The sequence below is a fragment of the Sceloporus undulatus genome, chromosome 5, assembly GCF_019175285.1.
Source record: "Sceloporus undulatus isolate JIND9_A2432 ecotype Alabama chromosome 5, SceUnd_v1.1, whole genome shotgun sequence".
Classification (NCBI taxonomy): Eukaryota; Metazoa; Chordata; class Lepidosauria; order Squamata; family Phrynosomatidae; genus Sceloporus; species Sceloporus undulatus.
In genome coordinates, this window is record NC_056526.1 from 120,898,299 (window position 1) to 120,918,974 (window position 20,676).

General features: G+C 39.2%; 1 protein-coding gene across 10 annotated transcripts in view; it reads right to left on the reverse strand.

Annotated features, from left to right (window-relative positions):
• The window catches only part of FRYL (FRY like transcription coactivator), a 184,923-nt gene that overhangs the window by 40,968 nt on the left and 123,279 nt on the right, over positions 1-20,676 (reverse strand). For all 10 annotated transcript variants that reach the window (XR_006103949.1, XM_042466787.1, XM_042466786.1 and 7 more), the window contains 9 exons: positions 19,738-19,822; positions 17,962-18,074; positions 14,433-14,583; positions 11,401-11,504; positions 10,710-10,895; positions 8,983-9,184; positions 7,624-7,745; positions 5,609-5,799; positions 4,866-4,960 (listed from right to left, as the gene is read on the reverse strand). Coding sequence is in view for 9 of the 10 variants with exons in the window: in XM_042466787.1 (XP_042322721.1) it covers positions 4,866-4,960; positions 5,609-5,799; positions 7,624-7,745; positions 8,983-9,184; positions 10,710-10,895; positions 11,401-11,504; positions 14,433-14,583; positions 17,962-18,074; positions 19,738-19,822 (1,249 nt within the window). In the remaining variant the exon portion in view is untranslated. The remainder of the gene's footprint in view (positions 1-4,865; positions 4,961-5,608; positions 5,800-7,623; positions 7,746-8,982; positions 9,185-10,709; positions 10,896-11,400; positions 11,505-14,432; positions 14,584-17,961; positions 18,075-19,737; positions 19,823-20,676) is intronic.

A 20,676-nucleotide genomic window follows, 5' to 3' on the forward strand; every position in this document is an offset into this window, starting at 1 on the left:
AGGCTACTCAGGAACTGATGGCTTTCCATTTGGATGGCTACAGAGATGATATCTGCTTTCCTCACCACCAGGCACACTTTTTATTCTTTCTGCCATGGTTGCAGCCTATATCTGCATAGTTATACTGCCCAGTAAGATTTCACCCATAATCTTTAAAAATCATACAATCAGTGTTATAACATAATAAGCCTGTATTTTAAAAATCAAGGAAAAGCTTGGTGATTTAAAAAAAAAATTCCAGGTCCTTCTAAAATTATCATTAAGGGAAATTGATGAACTTCTCAGGGAAGACAGTTCTAAAAGTGTGGGGTGATCATTGGAACAGCCTAGGGAAGAATCAATTTATGTTTTACAAATATCACATGATGCATTCTGAATATTTAAGATTATAATCCAATGAACACCTCCCTGAGTAGAGACTATTGAATATGGCACATCAGAGGACTTACCATGAAGGGCCATTCTTGCCAAGGAGGAGCCATCCATGAATGGGTTAACTCCTGTCACCATCCAGGCTAGGCAAAATGTCATGTGGTTTTAAACTGAAACTTACTTTTGGTCCTCATCTCCTTCTGCTTCAGTTCCTTCACAAGCCAAGACAACAGGAAAGTAGAAAAAAACTCTCCAACACCGAGCAAAGAATTAAGATCTTGCCACCTAGAGTGGGATTGGGTGGTTTCTTTTTCTTGGTAAGAATGGACCTTCACAGTACAGTAAATCCTTCAATGAACCATTCTCACCCAGCAGACAAGGCACAGTTCATGAAGGGATCTACCCAAGCAGATATATGTATCCAGATGGGGAGGTGGCAAGGGAATGCTTCACTGGGGAGTGCCTTGTAGAATCCTCCTGGCAAAGGAGGCTCTGGCTAAAGCAAACTTCTTCTTCTTCTTCTTCTTCTTCTTCTTATTATTATTATTATTATTATTATTATTATTATTATTATTAAACTTTATTTATATAGCACTGTAGATTATCTAGTTAGTTTGCAATGTTTTGTGAATGTGGAGGTAGTTTCTCATATGGCTGCTCAATCTTGGGATGCACTGGTTGAAAAGGTACCAGTCATGCCTGCTAACTCAGATGAGTATGTTATTATATTTTAAGGTTTTGGATAATCTAAAGTCAAATATGGGGGGGAAATGCATGTTTTAATCCATGGTTAGTATGGCACATGACATCTTCATTCCCAAGGAGGTGGACAGAAAGAAGACTAAAAGGACTTTTCTTACATGTAGTCTGTATTATTGTTTTTGGAAAGGGTGCTTTGGATGAGGGCAAAAGGAAAGGAGTACTATGGGCTGTGAGATATGGGAGGTAGAGTTGATCTTGGGCAAGAAGATTGGACAAAAGGTCTAGCCATAGATAAACTCAAACTTAGTGAGATGGGATTATGGACAGGCTAGCCAGTTCTGAAATTTGTCTGGCTGAAGTGACTGCAAGAAAAAACTGGGTCTTGGTAGAAACAATCTTGAATAGTACACTTCTAAGTAGCTTGAAGGGAGGCTTGGGCAGGACTTTGAACACTTTGTGAAGGTCCCAGGGCAGAACAGCTCTACTTAGTGCTTACAGGAGGACTAAACAGAGTTGCTTCTCTGAGATGTCTCCTAATGTGCAGGTGGGATAAAACAGAGTGTTTGTTAGGATGGATGCTAGTGCTGCTGTTTAGCAATGAAGTGTGTTTTGCTGGAGCCCCATGTATAGACATGATTAGGAATTCCAGAATGTCCTTAATCTCTGTAGTTTAGGGGAAGATGGATTCTCTACAAAACTACCTAAAACCGTTGTTTCATTGCTTTAAAGCATAATTTCCATCTGTGGAAGTAGCCTTCTTTAAAGTATGCGGTCTACTCAGCTGCCAGGCAGCTAAGTGAAGTGAGCCATCCTGGATCTGGGTGGAATACTGGACCTTGACTGAGAAGTACTGGACTGAAGAAGCACATACTCCTCAGTCATTCCTAATCTTCTTCTGATTTCTTGATTGCAGTCTCCATTCTGATTAATTTTTGATCCAATGTATGGGGAATCTTTATCTTAATTTCCTCATTAGCTAAATTGAATTTATGTAAATCCTTCATGGTCATTATTTTTGTTTTCTTTATGTTTAACATTAAGCCTGCTTTTGTGCTTTCTTCCTTGACTTTCTTTAGTGATTGTTCCAAGTCTGTAATGCTCTCAGCTAGTAGTATAGTGTTGTATGCATAACTTAAGATTATTGATGTTCTTATCTTCACTCTTCCTCCTTTCATGTCTACACCAACTCTACATATATTTTCTGCATACAAGTTGAACAGATACAGTGATAAAATACAGTGTTGCCTGACCTCCTTGCCAATTGGGAACCATCCTGTTCCTCCATATTCTGTTCTTACAGTAGCCTCTTGAATTTAAGTTAGTTATGTACTTATGATTGCATGTTGTATGTAGTTCCCCCCCTTTTCTGAATATGCTATGAATTGATGTTTATTGAGAATTGTCTTTAATATACAAAATATTAATAAAGATGATTTTATTTTTTCAAAAACCTCAGGTAATTTTGTGAGGAAAGATGTATAGGCCTATGAAAATAGGCTTATGCTAGTCCAACAGATAAGAGGAAATATCCTGTGAAAAGGTTCTCTTGGACCATCTGGAGCATTTCCATCCAGAATTTTTTTTAGCAATTTATGAATTTGTTTAGAAATATGAGTTTCAAAACAGGGCAGATTTCAGCCTTCCTTTTTGGACATGATAAATAAAAAAGAACAGACCTCGGTGAAGCACTTGTTGGGAGTACAAGTTCTGTGGCCCCCAAGTCTGATTTAGTGTTAGGAGTTCTGTGTGACACTTTGATGTTGGAAATTCTAAGACATACAGTTTGGTGAAATTCTATGGTCTATCTTTTCTTTATTGCCTGCAGTACCCACTGATCTGATGAACAGGCCTCCTAGGCATTGAGGAAAGTCTTCCACCTATCTGATATGTATGATCAGTAAGAATAGGACTTGGGTTGTAAACAGAGTCAGCAAACTAAGAGGGGCAAAATCATCATTTTATACAAATAAAAAATAAAAATTATTATTATTATCATCTAAATTAAAATGGCTCTCTCTTGTGGGTTCCTCCTATTCCCCAATGTCTGACTATTCTTCCAACTCTAAATCAGATTTTTATTCATGTATTTGATTTATATCCCACCTTTATCCCAAAATGGGATTCATATGAGTTCCTCAGAGATACTCCATAAAGAGAAGCTACACCTGACTCCCGATAAGCATAGAAATGTTGAGTCCTTGCTACAAGTTAGGAATTCTCATCAAGTGAGTTCTCAGCTATTATATTTGCAATGGCTGAGCAGGCTGTTTGGCATGCTTACTATCTGCATTCCTCTATGGAGGGAGAGTATGTATTAACTGTCTGACAACTAGTGGAAAGAGGTGGGTTGATGCCTTTTAGTCCCTTTGCCTTTATAGAGGAAATCTGCTAAATCCACTATAGAGGAAAAGGCATAGACACTGAAGGATATATATTACCTTGTTCAAAATGTCGGTTGTCTGTATTGCGGTCTTCAAAATGGCCACTGCAAAAGGCCACAGGACATGGGCATGTTCTCTTGGGCTTGGGAGACACCTTGGAAGTATCTGAGGCTATGATTATAGTAGCAAGGATTTGTGGACTTGGATGGCAAACAGCCTTGATAGGGTTGGCCTTCACCTCTTTCTCCACAGCCCCTTCTGAGTATTCAAGCTCATTAGCCCCTTTGGATGCTAAAGTATCTTGCTTTACCTGTTGCCCAAAAAAGCAGTCTCTGCAAACTCAGCCATTTCACAGTCACAGGAATAGGAATGAGCTATTTCAATCTGGATTGCATCAACAACTTCATCAGCGTAGGCAGCTCCAGAGGAGGTAGCCATTTCCATAGAAGATGCTGTTGTGGCTCCCAGGGATGGCAGCCAAGAGCATTTAAATTTCCTGAGCTACTCTGAAGTACTTAGGACCATGACAGCTCTGGGAAGTGAAGCTTGCTTTATTATATCCATTTCAATTTTGCCCACCTCAAAGGGTGCATTAGAGAAAAGGGCAAAAAGGGAAGAGAGAGAGAGAAAGAAAATAGAGGAAAGCAAGGAAGGAGAGTTATGTCAGGAAACAGAAAGCTATGGGCATTTTAAAAAAAATCAAACTATAAGAGGAAAGGAATTGGAAAAGGGAAATTAAGAAGAAGAAAGAAGATTAAGGTAAAGCAGAGGAGATTGACATATGACCTTTCTTGGGAATGACAAGATGAAGAACTGAAGCAGGAGGAGATGAGGGCCAACAGACAGTTTCAGTTTAAATTCACATTCATCCTGCCTAGCCTGGGTGGTGACAGGAGTTAACCCATTCATACATTACTATTTCTCTTCTCGATGAGAGTGAATGTCATTATAGCTCAAGCTGTGCTGATTCCATCCAGCTTTGAATATTTCAGCATTTTTGGCCAGTGAAAGAAAAAGAAGAATGTGGAAGAAAAGGCATACAAAGCAGAAAAAAACACTTCCTCAACCCACAGAAACTATGATCCAAAAAATATTCAATTCTGAATTTTCTAAATTACGGTGGTCAGATGACTAAGGAAACAGGGCTTCTGCACTTTTGTTGTGTAGAAGAAATTTGCATGACAAGCCATACCTGCTAAAATTCCCCTTCTTACACAAGTAGTAAAAGTGCAGGGCCCATCCATTAAGTAGGTAATACTTTCATTTCTCTTCATAGCCTTGATAATTAGTAACCTTGAAATCATATCATCCCCTTCTTCATGTAGAAAAAAATTAATTTTTGTTTTTATGGCCCAGATGATACCATAAGCATTTCAAACACATGCTAAAGATGACTACATTAATTCTTACTGGGAAAGTGCGGTGAGAAGATCATAGTGCTTCATGGTGTCTGCCAGTGTATCAGCAGCTGACTCTAAAGTAAGAAGTAGTTCTATGACGAAACCCTGTGGGGAGGATTTGAAACACATACACACAACAGGTAAAAATATTTGAAGAGAAATCATTTTCCCCCAAAGAGAATATGATGGCATAGCTTCAAACTTTCAAAACTACAGTTTGCTTTTAAAGTACAATAACAGCTGAAACAATTACTGCAATGTCTTGGAAGTGAATCAACTTGAAGTGCAGACTGTCCAGATTCCACTCGTCAACTATTTACTTACAGTACCATGTTTTGTGCCTCTAGGAAACTTAGGAATTGTATTCAAAACTGGTTCACTTGTTTTCAAACACAAAGAAATATTATGTAGGAGAAGCATATACCTGCATTACTAGCTCATTTTATTCCTCAGTTATTATTATATTAGCATTCAGTATTGGCTTTGTGTGGTGAAATGTCAGGCATCTCCTTTTAAAAGTGTATGCAGAATCATATCCAAAATATGTCTGTGATGGCTGCCTTAACAACACTGTCAGCATGGCACTACCTAAATATTATTCTGCATAATCATGATTTACAATGTAAGTCTTACATTCTTTCACAAAAATATACTTGAACAAATGCAATCAATCAATGAATATTTGTGAAATACATTATATTACAATGTTAAGCTGTCTTAGAAGACCACCCCACTCCACCCCAAATGAAGTACCTGAGCTTCTTCTCCTGCATCTCCAACGGTTTCCACAAGCCTGGACAAGATGTCAGAAAGTGTAGATGCAGAAAGAGGTTGCTTCAGTGCTCGAAAGATCTGAAAGGATCTCCCAGCGTAATGTCGGGAGGAGCAAGAAAGCGCAGTTTGCAGTGCAACTTCACTCAGATGGTGTTCCAGCTGAAATCCAACTGCAAATAAAGTAACTATACATAAGAGCATGCAGTAAAGAATAGAATTGAGAAAGTTTTATGAACAGTATTTTAATTACTTGGGCCACTACATTTCTTTCAGCAGAAATTATTAGAAGTGGGAATTTAATTATTTTCTTTTTCTTTTCTTCTGTGGAAATTTAAAGAAATACCATCTGTTTACTATGTATTTGTTTGGGCACTAAATTAACTTTAGTTGCCCAACATTTTAGAGTATAATTATGCCAACAAAGGTTATATATAACTTCTATTGGACCATTAAAATATCATTTAAAACAGTGATTTCCCGAGGCAGGCAGTAGTGATCCACTGGGAGTAGTGGAAAGATTGAGGGAGGGTGGTGAGAGGGAAGAAGGTGCTGCGGAGTGTGGTGAGGAAAAAGAGGATGACGGGGGACTTTCAGTCAAAGTGCTGGTGCACAGGAAAGACAAGGAGAACCAGTGGCCTTTAGGACCATGGTGGGGATGATGAGCATGTAGCAGTGGGGAAGAAGTGATGGCAAAATGAAGCCTGCTTAGGCTTTGTGAGCTTTGCCAGGACATGGCTGACAGGTTGGAGCTGTGCTGTTGCTCCTGCTTTCTTTTGTTAGACAGGCCAACAGAAGAGAAGCATGTTTGTGTATATGGGAAGACAATTTGATGCTGTGTGGGGAAGACACATCTCTGTGGAAGGAGTATCTAGGGTTGATTCTTCAAAGGAGTCCCTTTCCTTTCTCACTTCTCTCAGATTGAAAGTCCTTCCTAGCTGGGGGGGGGGGGGGGGGGGTGGGAAGCCAGCTACACCTCTAAGATGGATTGAGAATCTTCTTCACTGGAGAGAAGCACCCCTCTTTGCAACTACAGTAGTCACCTTAGGAGCAGCAACTGAGCAGCCAGTGGAACGGTGACTGAGAAACTTCTCCCTTGTGTTGGCAAGTGAAAAAGGAAAAGGTAAAGGTTTCCCCTTTGACCAGATTAAGTCATGTCTGACTGTAGGGATCAATTCTCAACTCTGTTACTAAGCCAAGGGCCAGTGTTATCAAAGACAATTTTGTGATCATGTGGCCAGCATGACTGCACAGAATGCTGTTGTCGTAAGACTTTAAGATTATTTCTGGAGCTTTCTAGTTCTGTCTTCATTCCTAGTCTAGACAATTGAAAAGCTCATCTTTTAGAAGATATTTTAATTGTCCAAGGAAGATGTTATTCAATCCTGTTTATGGATTTTGCTTACACTGTGCACTTTTTATTTACTGATTCTATTGAGGCTTCCAGAGTTAAATGTGTTGCTGCTTTATGATTTTCCTGTATTTCTTCTGCTTTATAATAATTTAATATTATTTGTACAATATTAGTATTTACACTGTTAAATACACCTAGTATATATAGTATAGTTCATGTCTCCATCCTGGATACTGAGCCAAACTTAACATAAAGTTTATTACATGTATTATCTGTAATACTTTGGTAAGAGCTGAAAACACACACACACATTTTATTATGCAATATATTGGGATGGGTGGCCTTACCTCTGCTGCTATTCTACAGAATTTTTAGTGTTGTAGCAACAAAACGTGTCATAATTTCCTTAACAAATAGGTTGCCTAGAAAGCTTGATAAAAGAAATCTATTTATATACTTTCAAAGACAAATGACATTTGCTTTTTTTTTTGGCAGTTGCCACCACTGAAATTCAGAGATAGTAGGATTGAAAATGGGGGCCTTATGTTGCCAACTCTTATAGTAAGATTTACAGTATTCTTTTTCCATCTTGAAATATTCTTTTATTGAAAATGTATCATGCATTTACATTTGTAAATCATACCTGAACTTGACTGTTTAAATACAGAAATGACATGCTTTAGAAATACAGTTAATTGCTCTGCACTCTTTATGCTTGGATTCTTTGCTGAAACATCTTCATGATTCCAAAATGGTCCTTGTTTTCTAAAAGAAGCAAAAAAGCAAACCTGAAACTCATTTATCAGAAATGTTATTACAATGAAATAAGCCTGAAAGCTTATCATTTGTTGAATGATAGATTTAACCAAACTGTTAAATAATTTCTTATATAAAATGCAGTAGTTGCAAGAAATCTGATGAACAGGGGAAAAAAGCATTTGCTTTCACCCGTTAAATCTTCCCTTATATAAAATACAAGAGCTGCAACAGGTTTACAGGAATGCTGAAAATATTTAAATCTCCTTGGCAGAAACTGTACAAGTACATTTCTAAATAGCGTCTGGTATATTAGTCATGCTTACAAGTGTTTATCAACTTTGAAGAGAAAATAAGAACATAAATCTAAGATTACACAAGAAACTCAAAAAGAAAAAAATCATGACAAATTTTTAGAAAAATATGCTCAATGAGTCTCCTTGGACTCATGGCTTCTTTATGAACACTGGTTCTCAAGTTCTAGTAGACCTGAGAGAGATAGCTAATCAATCAATCAATCAATCAGTACAAGAATATTGAAGTCTTCCACCTCCCCACTTCTACTAAAAATTCAGACAACAAAGTCTAGTTAAAGTGGAAGTATGTATTCTTTAGCAATAAAATTGTGCTGGAAAAACAGCTGTGCAAAGATATACAACTGAACACTAAAGTTACAATTGTCCAAGCTATTGTATTTCCCATAATCATGTATGAGTGTGAAAGCTGGGACAGTGAAGAAGGCGGATAGGTAGAAAATAAGTTCACTTGAGATGAGGTGATGGAGAAGAATGTTGAGGATACCATGGACAACCAAAAAGATAAACAAAAGGGTCCTAGAACAGATTAAACTGAATTCTCCCCGGAAGCCAAGGTGATGAATCTGAGGTTGTCTTACTTTGGCCACATCATGAGAAGACAGAAAAGACAATAATGCTAGGGAAAGTAGAAGGTAATGGAAAGAAAGGTAGACTGCACGCCAGATAGCTAGACCCAATCAGGGAAGTCATGGGCCTGAATTTGCAGGGAATGGTTAGCACAGTGGCGGATAGGGGGATAACTACAACAACAAATAGCTAAATTTGCTGATTTCTCAGTTTGGTTTGCAGAATCATGATTGGCATCAGAAATGTAAAAACTGGTAAATTTGTCAAATATGTGCAATTTTCATGCAAGACATGACCAGTAATGTTGCACATGCTCGCAGTACCACAGAACTGAGTTAAAAGAACCAAGGTTTGAATGTTACCTTGTAGTAATAAACTCCATAAGTGTTTTCATTTTTTCATCCTGCTCTCCTGAAATGTCAACTTCATTGAGGATGGTGCTATGCATATGTGAAATGGCAGCACTGGTATTTCCTAAGCTGATGCTAGAAGAGGTAGAACTTGAACTGAGCCCTGAGTCTGTCATAGGGGAGGGCTGGTGATCCGGTATAAAATCATTAACACCTAATTACAGAAAGACATTGTAAAGTTGCAATGTATGGCAATAAAGATTTGCTTTATTAACACAAATTATGAATATAGTTTAATATGTAATGTCAAAAACAAAATTATTATAAGATCAGTTAGCTGAATGATAATACTTTGTGGTTAAATGCTGCCATCTGCTGAAATAAAATACATAATGACCATGCGGAACAAAACAGTTTTGTATAACAGACCTGTATTTCTTTATTCATGCAACACAAAAATGATCAATGTAAAAAAAGCATGCCCACTAAACCTAAGAGTTCAAATAATTATGCAACACAGTGGTACTCAAATGGTGAGGCAGGACCCCAAGGTTTCCCCTGTAAGAATGGTTCAAGGGGATGTGAGACTCAGAAGCTCTGATCACGCCTCCTCTTCCCAAACTTTTTTTATGTGTAAAATTTACACATGCATTGAGTTAAATATTGAATTTATTTAAATAATCTTATTTTCTTATAAAATGTTAAAATATGAATATATATGTGCAAATGAAAATATGCACATTAAATAAACAAAATATTTTTATTCACATACTATGTTGAGTGGGAGGCAGGCGACATCCCAAGGGTACCACTGTTGTAGCAAATTGCATCTGTTCCTATATTCTTTAACAAAGGGGAAAGAGCAGGTTGCTTATCTGTAACTATGTTTTTTGAGTGGTCATCAAGAGGTTTCTGTACCTGTATAGTCCATTGAAACCTCAAGAGCTAAATGGTCTTTTGATGGCAGATCTGTCTCTTTCTACTGACATGATCTGCTTGATTCCCACTCAGATCTCCTCAGATCCTGTCCACCAAAGCAGCCAAAAGCCAAAGACAACAAGCATGGTGTGTGGGTTCACAGATGACCAATCAAAGAAATACTTATAGGCTAGCTATCTGCTCCTCTTCATGGACAATGTGACTCACACATATGGGAGACTGACAAGCTACATTGCTGACTGATGCTCTGAATGAGTCAAGGACAGCAAATCCAAAGGCAGCAAAAGCTCTTGCCCTGACATGCAATCTGTAGTGTTTTAATGAGTTTCAGCAATTGTTTAGCTTGACATATAACTGGTATTGTAATAGCACCCTGACTAAAAAAAGGCATTAATCGGTATGGCCACATCATTAAGATCTACAGTACTGTGTGACGTGGCTTCTGCCTTTTTCCAGTACAAGTATGTAGTTTAATTAGGTTCTTCTGAAAGAACTGTGGAGGAGGCATTCTTAATCTTTTCCTTCTTCTTCTTAGATGGGTCAGTAAATTCAACGGACTGACTGACGACATTACATTCAGGAGCATAATACTACGGGGCTATTATCTTTGATCAAGTTTGTTACTGAAACATTAATTAGACATTAGAGTAATTTAGCTTCATCAATCGTCTATTAAAAATAAGACAGTTTCTACTAAGTGGTTGTGAAATAGCTTTTAGTTGTAGCAGTTAACAAGTACATCATTATGGACAGTTCAAGGTTAAATCCCATACACATTCAATTTATTAATTAGAAAATACCTGTGAAGATGTAATCCAAATGTGCTGTTTGTTTGACAGTGAGCACCCGGGGTTCATTAAACTCCCTATTCCTGAGAAGGATTGAAGCCACAGACTGAACATTACTGCTAGAGCCCATCACTATCAATAAATGCAACAGGAGATGTTTACAGTGTTCATATACTTCAGGATGATGGTGATCAAGTCCTACAAGTAATAAAAGATAACACATTAGATATAGTATAGCCAAGATGACATGTGTCATAGTATTATTATCCAAAGGTAATGAATTGCTTATCTACTAAAAACCAGACCAGGGTATTGATGTTTGGGGAAAAGGAGTATTCACTAATTACTACTGTAATGTATGAAAGGCTGCAGCCCACAGCTGAAGTCCTCATTTCAGGTGGTCAGAAGAGAAATCATCTCTCAGTCACCTCTGTGGCTTTCTGGGACGTTTATTGCTGTTTCAGAAGGGTATACCCCCCAAAAAAAACCCCACAATTTAAATGTGCTAAAGCTTTTCTGAAGATTCTTTCAGATTCTTTTGGGGGGGGGGATTTGTGTGGGGTGCTAGGGGTGTCACTGGGAGTCTCAAGGGCAGTGCTGCAAAAACAAAGTGTGCAAGACCCAAAAAAAGGGGAAAAAGAAAAAAAAACCACAGTGACTCTGGGTTAACATTACCCTCAAATTTTAATATAAATGTAGTTACCTATAAATACTGCATGAAGCAAGAGGTGCAGGTAGTTCCCCCAGTCAACCTTCACACTGTGGTCAATTATCAGGTCAGTCAACAGAATCACTGCTATGTTACACCTACGAGCAAAATAATAATTACTGGTTAAATGAACAAAACGTAATAACAGTGTTGTTTTTTTAAATGTGACAAATTTTAAGAAAACTACCGGTATCCTAGCTGCAAAATTGGTAATGATTCTATAATCAACATCAGTAAAAAATAATCCAGTTCTCTCAAGAATTACTGAGACAAGTTTGAGACCATAATATCTAAAGGAGCACTCCTCTCATCATATATGCTTGCCCAAGAACTAAAATATGCTAGAGAGTCCCCTTCACACTCTTCCTCTATTGAGAGAAAATCACTGTTTGAGGACATAGGAGAGGGCCTCCCTAGATGTGGCTCCCCAGTTGCAAAATGCTTTCCCTTTAAGAGACTCAACTGTAGCCAATACTAGCCTAATTCTGGCATCACCTGGAAAAAAATGACTTTTTATGGAAACCTCTGAGGTCTAATGACAATTGTTTAACGTGTTTTATTTTAAATTTTATTGTCCTATTGTACTATATTTTACATTGTTCAAGAGATTTTATTGTTAGCTGCTCAGAGATACTACAATATCAGGTGGAAGAGAAATACTGCAAATAAAATAAAAGTATTCATTATAGCAATAAAAAAAGGTAAAGGTAGCCCATTGACATGAATGTCTAGTCATAACCAACTGTAGGGGGCAGTGCTAATCTCCATTACTAAACTGAAGAGCCAGCATTGTCCAAAGACGACTCCAGGGATGATGTGGCCAGCATGACTGCACCAAACACTGTTACCTTCCCACCAGATATTATTTATTTTATTTTATTTTATTTTATTTTTTCCCACCTTTCTCCCAAAATGGGACCCAAGGCGGCGAACATATATAAACATAAGTTAAAACTGTACAATTAAAATCATAAAAATATAAAAATTACAAATATAAAATGTTTAAAACATACAGAGTTAAAATTAAAAAGTCCAAGTCCAACCCTCTCATCTCCCAATAAACCAAGCCTGCCAGATCTCAAAAGGCCTGTTTAAATAAAAATGTCTTTGCCTGCTTACGAAAGGCCAGCAGTGAGGGGGCCAGCCTAGTCTCCCGTGGAAGGGAGTTCCACAGGGAAGGAGCAGCCACGGAGAAGACTCTCTCTCGGGTCCTCACCAGGTGAGCCTGGGATGGTGTTGGGACTGAGAGAAGCCTTCTCCTGAAGATCTTAGGGTTCTAGGTGGTTCATATGGGAAGATACGGTCTTTCAAATAGTGATACCTATTTATCTACTTGCATTTGCATGTTTTCAAACTGCTTGATTGGCAGAAGCTGGGCCTGGTGACATAGGTTCACCCCATCCTGTGGCACACGGGTCTCAAACTGTCAACCCTCTGATCTTCCAATTGTCAGAATTGGTGTCTTATCCACTAAGCCACCGCATCCTCATGATGGTAGTGATACATCAAGGCAAAGGTTTAAGATTCTTAAGTTACAATTTACAGTGCCTCTAACAATCTGTTTATCATTTAGGAAGTAAAGCTAATTCATTATCCCACTCATGACACATATACAGATGGTGTTATTAAAATTCAATTCAACAGAGCATATAAAAGACTTGTAAAAGAAGATTTAGAACACTACTAACGCTATATTTCAGCTAGCTGTGATGAAGCAGTGAGAGTTTTGGTCACCACTGTCTTACACATGAATCCATCCCAGTAAGATCAGACAAAGATCCGTCTTATCTAGCTTCCTGTTTTCAGCAGTAGTCAGGCAGATGTTCTTGCAAAGCTCAAAATGGGTAAAATAAAAGTTGGCCTCTTAACCAAGGGGCAAAACAAACCGGCAGAATACGCTGGCTTGGGGGCAGTGTGGAGGCGTGGTGGTTAGATAATTCACGCTCTGATGATGCCCCCAAGCTGGCATCACACTGCCTGCCCACCCAGATGGGAGCAGCATTACAGCACTCCGGCAGCACACCTCTTATACACTGCATGCTGCAGGAGCGCCCAAAAGCCAGTGCTGTGGCAGAAAAGCAGCCCTTTTTCTGCCCCAAAAAGGAGCAGCATTTTGCTGCTTCTTTTAGGGGCAGAAAAACACTAGATCGGGGCCGTGGAGTGTGGTTGCCACAGGCCCAATCCAGAGGTCAAAGGGCCACCCCTTTAGGGCCATCTTTACTGGCCCCAAGAATCCTTACTGCTGGTCACTCCAGAACTTCCAGAAACAGGAACAGGAAGCAGCCCTAGTTCTCCCTACAAAGTGTTTGGGGGCATTTTGGGCCTACGATTTCCCCTTAGCATTTTTGCCAGAAAGCAAAATGTGGCCCCCTACCATGGAGTAATGGAGTTGGAAGAGGCCTATAGACCATCAAGCTCAAACCCCTGCTTAATGCAGGAAATCCAGCAGGTAGCTGTCTAATCTTTGTCTGAAGATGTCCAGGAAATGAGTTGTCACAACCTCTTGGGGTAGTTTGTTCCACTATCATACCATTCTTATTGTCAAAACTTTCCCAATGTTCAATCAAAATCTACCTCTCTATAACATAAAACCTTTAGACGTGGTCCTCCCCTCTGGGGCAGCAAAGAGCAAAGTGTTCACTGTGACAGCCCTTGAGGTACTTAAAGAGTGCAATCATGTTACCCTTCAAGACTTCTCTTCATCAGACTGAACATGCCCAATTATTCCAACCTTTCCTCATATGTTTTGTTCCCAGTACCTCCTAACGTCCTTGTTGCCCTTCTCTGAACTTGCTCCATTTTTCTATATTCTTTTTAAAATGAGTTGCCCAGAACTGAATGCAGTACCCAGATGAGGCCTGACTAGCACAGAATATAGTGGAGTATTACTTCACTTATCTTGGGAACTATGGTTCTATTAATGAATGTAAATTATTATTTGCCTTCTTTGATCATGAACATGGGTCATGCTCATGATCAACAACCGTCCCCAAGTCATTTTCACATGTACTGCATCTATTGCTTACCGATGAAGAGCCATGCCAGGAGAAGATGTTTCAGGCAAGTAATCCACTAATGGTGACCAACAACCTCCTGAAGGTGGAAATGGTAAAGGTTCTCCTTCATTGTGCTCCATCACTTTCAGTCGCCAGTTTGAGTATAGCGGCATTGAATCACCTATCAATTATCAAAAGTATTATTTTCATAGCTTGATATTCACTTTAATATATTCCTGCTAATTGAAACAAACTGTTTTCAAATACGTACACTGTACCATTTGAACCCCACGCTTCCCAATTCTGCTGCCTTTTGACAGCTTCTTCTTAACAGATCCCCCATGACAACAGAGGGGCAACTGTATAATTTGGAGTCTGAGATGGAAAGGGGGCAGAGAGATTAAATGTCTCCTGAAAACACAGTCAAAATCAAGATTTTGAGGGGACAGTGGACTTCCTTGAAGACTGGAAGTGTTGTTCTCAGAAAGAACAGCATTGAGAATAAGAACGAGATGAGGTTTCAGAAGCCTGGGATGAGACTTAGATCTGAAGAAAGATGAAGATGGCTGCTTCCAGGAAGATCAAACAGCTGCTGTTCGCTGAAACCCATTTTCTTGGCTGTCACCCTGACCTTTGACAGATGTTCTATCCCCTTGTAAATTCATCACCATCAAGTGGCAAGTCTTCAATCTGTGTCACCTGATATCTTCCATCATCACCATCAAATGGCAAGTCTTCAATCTGTGTCACCTGATATCTTCCATCAAGCCTGCGGAACAGAGTCAAGCATATCATTGTAGTGCCAGTGCCCCTACCATCACCTTAGCAACACAATGAACTGAGCAACAGACTGTATCTGCTGTTCTGCTGAAGTGTGAATTTCCTCATGCAACTGGAGAGCTGTAGCTTTCTGTTCATCTAGAGGTACAGTATACAGTAAATGCCTGCATCTTGTCCCAGAGGAAGCATTGGTAGGCTGATATCCAGGCCTGCATGTTTGCAACTCTGATGGAAAGGGCTGTAGATGGGTAGAACCTCCTCCTAAAGATATCTAGCCTTCTGCCCTCTCTTTTTAGAGGTGTGGAATGTGACTTCATCCCACTTTTTGCCTGACAGGCTTCTACCACGATGAAATTCCATGGAGGGTGGGTAAAGAGGTAAGCAGCTCTCTCCTGCTGAGTCCTATAGAGGTGTTCCAGTTACTGTAAGCCTGGAGGTAGAGATGTTGGTTTGACCCAGGATTGCTTAATTAGTTCTGGCAGCAGTGAAATGGTTGCTAGAGTAGGCATCTACATGTTGATCATCTGGAAGACAAGATTAAATACTAGCACTGGAAGAGTCCAACAGCTTTTGTCATATCACTGACTCTTCTGACAGAAAGATAGGAGTCATATCCTCCACTGTCACCAAAGTACATTAGAAGAAATGAAGAGTCTGGTGAAGAAGAGTTAGAGTGATAATTGGGGTCGGATGCGCCTGGCGCTATCTCTGTCTGCTGGAGTGGAGGAGAAGATGGAGAGCCATACTAGTTACTAGTAGTTTAGTAAAGATGGATGCTGAAGAAGCACTTGGAAGAAGTGCAAACTTGGCAGGCAGTGACAAGCAGGATAATGCAGTCAAAATTGGTTCAGCATGTATAGTCAAGGTAATCAGAGCAGTCGACACAAGCACTGTGACTGGAGGAGGAAAAGGTGGAGCCTTAGATAAAATTACAGTCATCCTCAGCGGTGGAGATGGAGGATGTTGCTTCAGTGCCTGAGATGGATGGCTATGTGGAGTCAATGAACCTTAGAGTGATCTACATCCAGGTAGGTTGGAAGGTAGGTATGGAGATCAAGACTGGCTGCGATATTGAGTGTGGAGAACACCTGGTGGAGTGTTAGTGAGCCTTACATACATGGTATCAATCCTTGTAGGATGGCAAATATGAATAGTATGACCTTGGAGCTTCCCTCCAGAGATATTCTTGTCGATATGAATCCATATACAATACACTGTTGAATCTTACCTGCACTGATATTCCTGATATGATGGATGAGTTGACGCATAGGAACGTTGTCCATAGAATGGTGATTTGCCTTGTTTCAGGGAAGGTGGAAGTGGTCTTGTGAGGAATTATGCTGGAGAAGTAACAGTTCCGGAGCAGTGCAAGGGGGATTTGGTACATCCTGCTCTCTGAAAGTTCCTGGCTTTTACTAAAGATTGGGCACAGTCAATACCAAGAGAGGGTTGGACTGTGCTGCAGCAGATGGTAGAGAAATAGTTATAACCATTGGTAGCAAGCTCAAAGGTGCCACTACTCTTTCTGATGGTTGCTCTGCATGTCATGCTTTCCTCTTATGAGACTCCAGAAGGCTCAGTACTGAGTGAGCAGAGGCCTAAAGGATAAGGCTTTGTATGGGTGGTTTTAGAAGTCTTGGAGTGATGAGTTTCACTGCTAGTACACAATCATCCACTACTGAGATAATAGTAGTCTGTGGGGTAGCTGCTGGCAGAAAAGAAGCAGCCAAAGTTGGAAGTGACACTGTAGTTTTTGTTCGTACTAAAGATGGTGGAGTCAGTCTCAACGTCATCAGTACTGAAGTTATCTTTGACTCCTTAAGCAGTATAGTAGTCATTGTTGAGGTGGAGAAAAGGGGCTTGCTTGGCACGGCTTGATTAGCAACTTGAAGGAATTACACCCAGCAATATGATTTAAACTTGAAAGCTTGATTTTTCAAGGTCTGGGCAATGAAGCAGATGGATCACTGCTGTACCATCTGCCCCTCATTCAAACAAAAAGGCATTCAGTATGAGCATCAAAAAGGGAGCCTTTGTACTTAAAAAAGACACAAAGCTTGAAAAAAGAGGTAAAGACCATAAAAGATGAGGAAAGAAAGAAGAAAGCCCTAAAGTAAAGCGAAATTTCTTTTAATAGCAGAAGACTGAATTAAAATGGGTAACTACAAGAAATCAGAAGATAGGAGGGTAAGGAAAAAAATAAAACTAAACGAGAGGAAGAGAAGTTACACAATACCAGAACACACTGCTTGAAGTTACTTGTTTGGCAGAGAGAGAGAAAAACTGAAGGAATAGTAGCTTGGCAGGCTAGGGCATGAGTGGCAGGTGGGAGGGGGTAGGGTTCTTGCCAAACTACCCAGTTTTAGAACATTCCGGTAGGGTCTCTGAGTAGAGGCAAAAATACATTGTGTGAGGCACAAAGAGTAGGAAGAAGAAGAGGTGCTTATGGCATAGTATGACCTAAATTCTGTTGTTAGTCCTGACTACAGTAGACTCATGGGATTTACTCGTCAGTTAGATTTACCTATATGTGACTCACCAGTCAACAATTGATCAAATAGGTCTACTTTAGTTGGGACTAACTAACAGGATGTCAGGCTAAGTGTGTTATGAATATTGAGGTGCCTGCCCAACTGCATGCTGCCTACCTCATACTACATAAATATCAGGTCTCCCTCCACACTGCTAAATACTATTTTTGCACACAATCCACCTCACATTGCTTATGTGTGCTACTAGCTATTAAAATGGCATTAGTAAGAGAAATATAAGAACATACTTTTCTCCTCTTCATACGATCCTCCAGAACTGCTGCTATAGCGAGATTCTAGCCTGTGGTGCTGGCGGTTTAGATTACTATTCAGTCCACTGTAGATATCTAGATGTACATAGCTAAAGGAACAGTAAAAGTGGTGGTTTTACATACTGTACACAATTATCTAAGATAATACCTCATTAATGCAATCTTATTTCCATTATCCCTCTACATAAGTGCTTTTAAGAACCTTCTTTTTCAGTTCCCTTACAACCAGTGTCTAGAATGAGGAAACCAGGAGCCAGAATTGTAGACGGTGTTAGAATGGAAGAATACACAAAAGAGTACAAGACAGAAGAAAATGGTAAAGGCCCATTTGAGACAGGAAGCACTTTATAGTCCTTCCTCTACACAGGGTTGCCATAAAAATATATCTATTTCTCTGACCAATGTCTGTCAATTTCCCTGTCCAACATTAAAAATAATCCCATTTAAAAATGTATTAAAAATCAGCATCCATCAGCCAGTGAACCGAGACATAAGTTGTCTTTCAAGGAGAAGGAGGGAGACAGCTTGGAAGGGGGGGGGGTTCTAGAAAAGAAAGAAGCAAATGAAAAGACAGTGTTTTTCCCCTCAAGAAACAGCTGAGAAATGTGTGAGTATAGTAAAAGAGTAACTAAAACTTTTTAAAAAAAGATAAAGAGTAAAAGGAGCTGCAGAGTAAAGATGTTGTAGAGTGCTCAGAGAGTAGCTTTACAGGTAGCACCTTTGAGACTAATTGAGAAGCTTATCATAATCTATTTTACCTCTATCCAATTTAAGTCTTAATTTGAGTTGCATTCTGGTCTTACTGGAAGGTTTCTGCCACCAAATCTGCTGCACAAATACATCCCAGGTACATCCCCACTTCCAGGAGCACTCGGGCGTCCATTTTCTTACGCCAGAAAACTCCCAGATACAAAAAGAGCCGTGAGGACCGCTCCTGGAAACGGGGATGCACCTGGGATGTATTTGGGCAGCAGATTTGGTGGCAAAAACCTTCTGATAAGATCAGGATGCAGCCCAAATTAAGACTTAAGCCAGATAGAGGTAAAATGAATGATTAAACCATGTGATAAACCCCTGAGAAATAAAGAAGCTGGGCCTCAGATGCATGGGGTGAGTTGCAGGATTAACACAACTTTACCAGCAAGCAAAATTACCATCAACTATGTAGCAAAGCCTACAGATTTATCACCTTTGGGCATTCTAAAATTCTGGAAAATTGGCAAGGGTAGAGGAAATAATTACTACACATAAAATCTTGAGTCCAAAAATAGCTCATTCTCATTTCATGGATTTTTAAAATCAACTATGAGTACTGTTCAGGAAAAAAAATCATTAGTTGTGGAGTTATGGTCTATTGTACCATTCCTGTGAAATAGAAATCTTGCCTATAATGTAATGTAAATTCACCTGTGTTTATAAAATTTAAACAGTGCTGCTAACCCAAAGGTTCTAACATCCTCCAGGCATCAGAAAATAAGTGCTTATTTGACTACTTAGAAAGCATTCATTCCACTTGAGCCTTTGAAGATGAATTTAATTAATATTAATTAGCATAACAGCATATTCTGTTTTTTATAAGTCATTTTAAGAGATGATCTGGCTGAAAAGCAAGTAGTATTTGCAAAACAAACTGGCCAAGTTTTAATTAGCAGCTTGAATATTCTTTACTAAAGTCATCTAATTTTCCTCTAATAAAATAAGTGATTTGTATTTAAAATTTCAATACTGTTCTTTCAAAGAATTACTACTTACTTTTCATCAGTGCTATCCTTTGTATTCTTGTTGTCAAGATTACCATCCGTGGGTGCCACCATTGTATTGCTACTTGAAGTAGTACCTAAAAATGTGAAATAACAAGTTATTTAGCATGTTTTATATAAAAAACTTGCAAAATGCAAGTGGATTTCTGAACATTACTTATCATTTTGATATGCATATGGACTTTTACTTGTCAAGCCTTGTACAATTAGAAAGCTATGAAATGCTTAAAAGAAAATCACAGCATCAAGATGCAGGGCATCATGCAATTAGTTCTTGCACATCCAAACAAAAGCTTTGGTGCTTCTGGAGACCATTCCTCCATGTCACACTGCAACTTTTTGAAGCTGAAGTGAAATTTCACAACACTCTGTGAGATGGCCAGGGTTGGGAAACATTAGACTTAAAGCTTATTTGATAACAGAGGCATTAATTTTGAAATTAATTTGTTAACTTTAATTGGTTTTCTAAAATGAATACAGTGCGCCCTTACTTTACGCGGGGGATCCGTTCCAGACTCCCCCGCATAAAGCAAATACTGCCTATGCTCAAGCCCCATTTAAATGAATGGGGCTCATGCACACAGTGGCGCACACCCCATTTGTCCCTATGGGGTGCGCCACCCCTTCTCCCCGCGTGGCTTTCAGCATATGCTGAAAAGCGCACCCGCGTATGACATGGGCGCACTGTATTACAAACTTAATTTGCAATCATTTCATTAGATGTTAATATTACATTAGCGATACATTATTATTTTTTAAATTTAAATTACTCAATTTTACTAAAAATGGCAAAATAACAGCTTCTATTTAAAATGTTAATGAATTAACAAATTAATTTCCAATCATTTTTTTCAAGCTCTGGATATGACAGCTGTTTCAAGAAAAAAAAGCACCAGGCATGCACAAACCCTTAAGTAAGTTTGATTAGTTC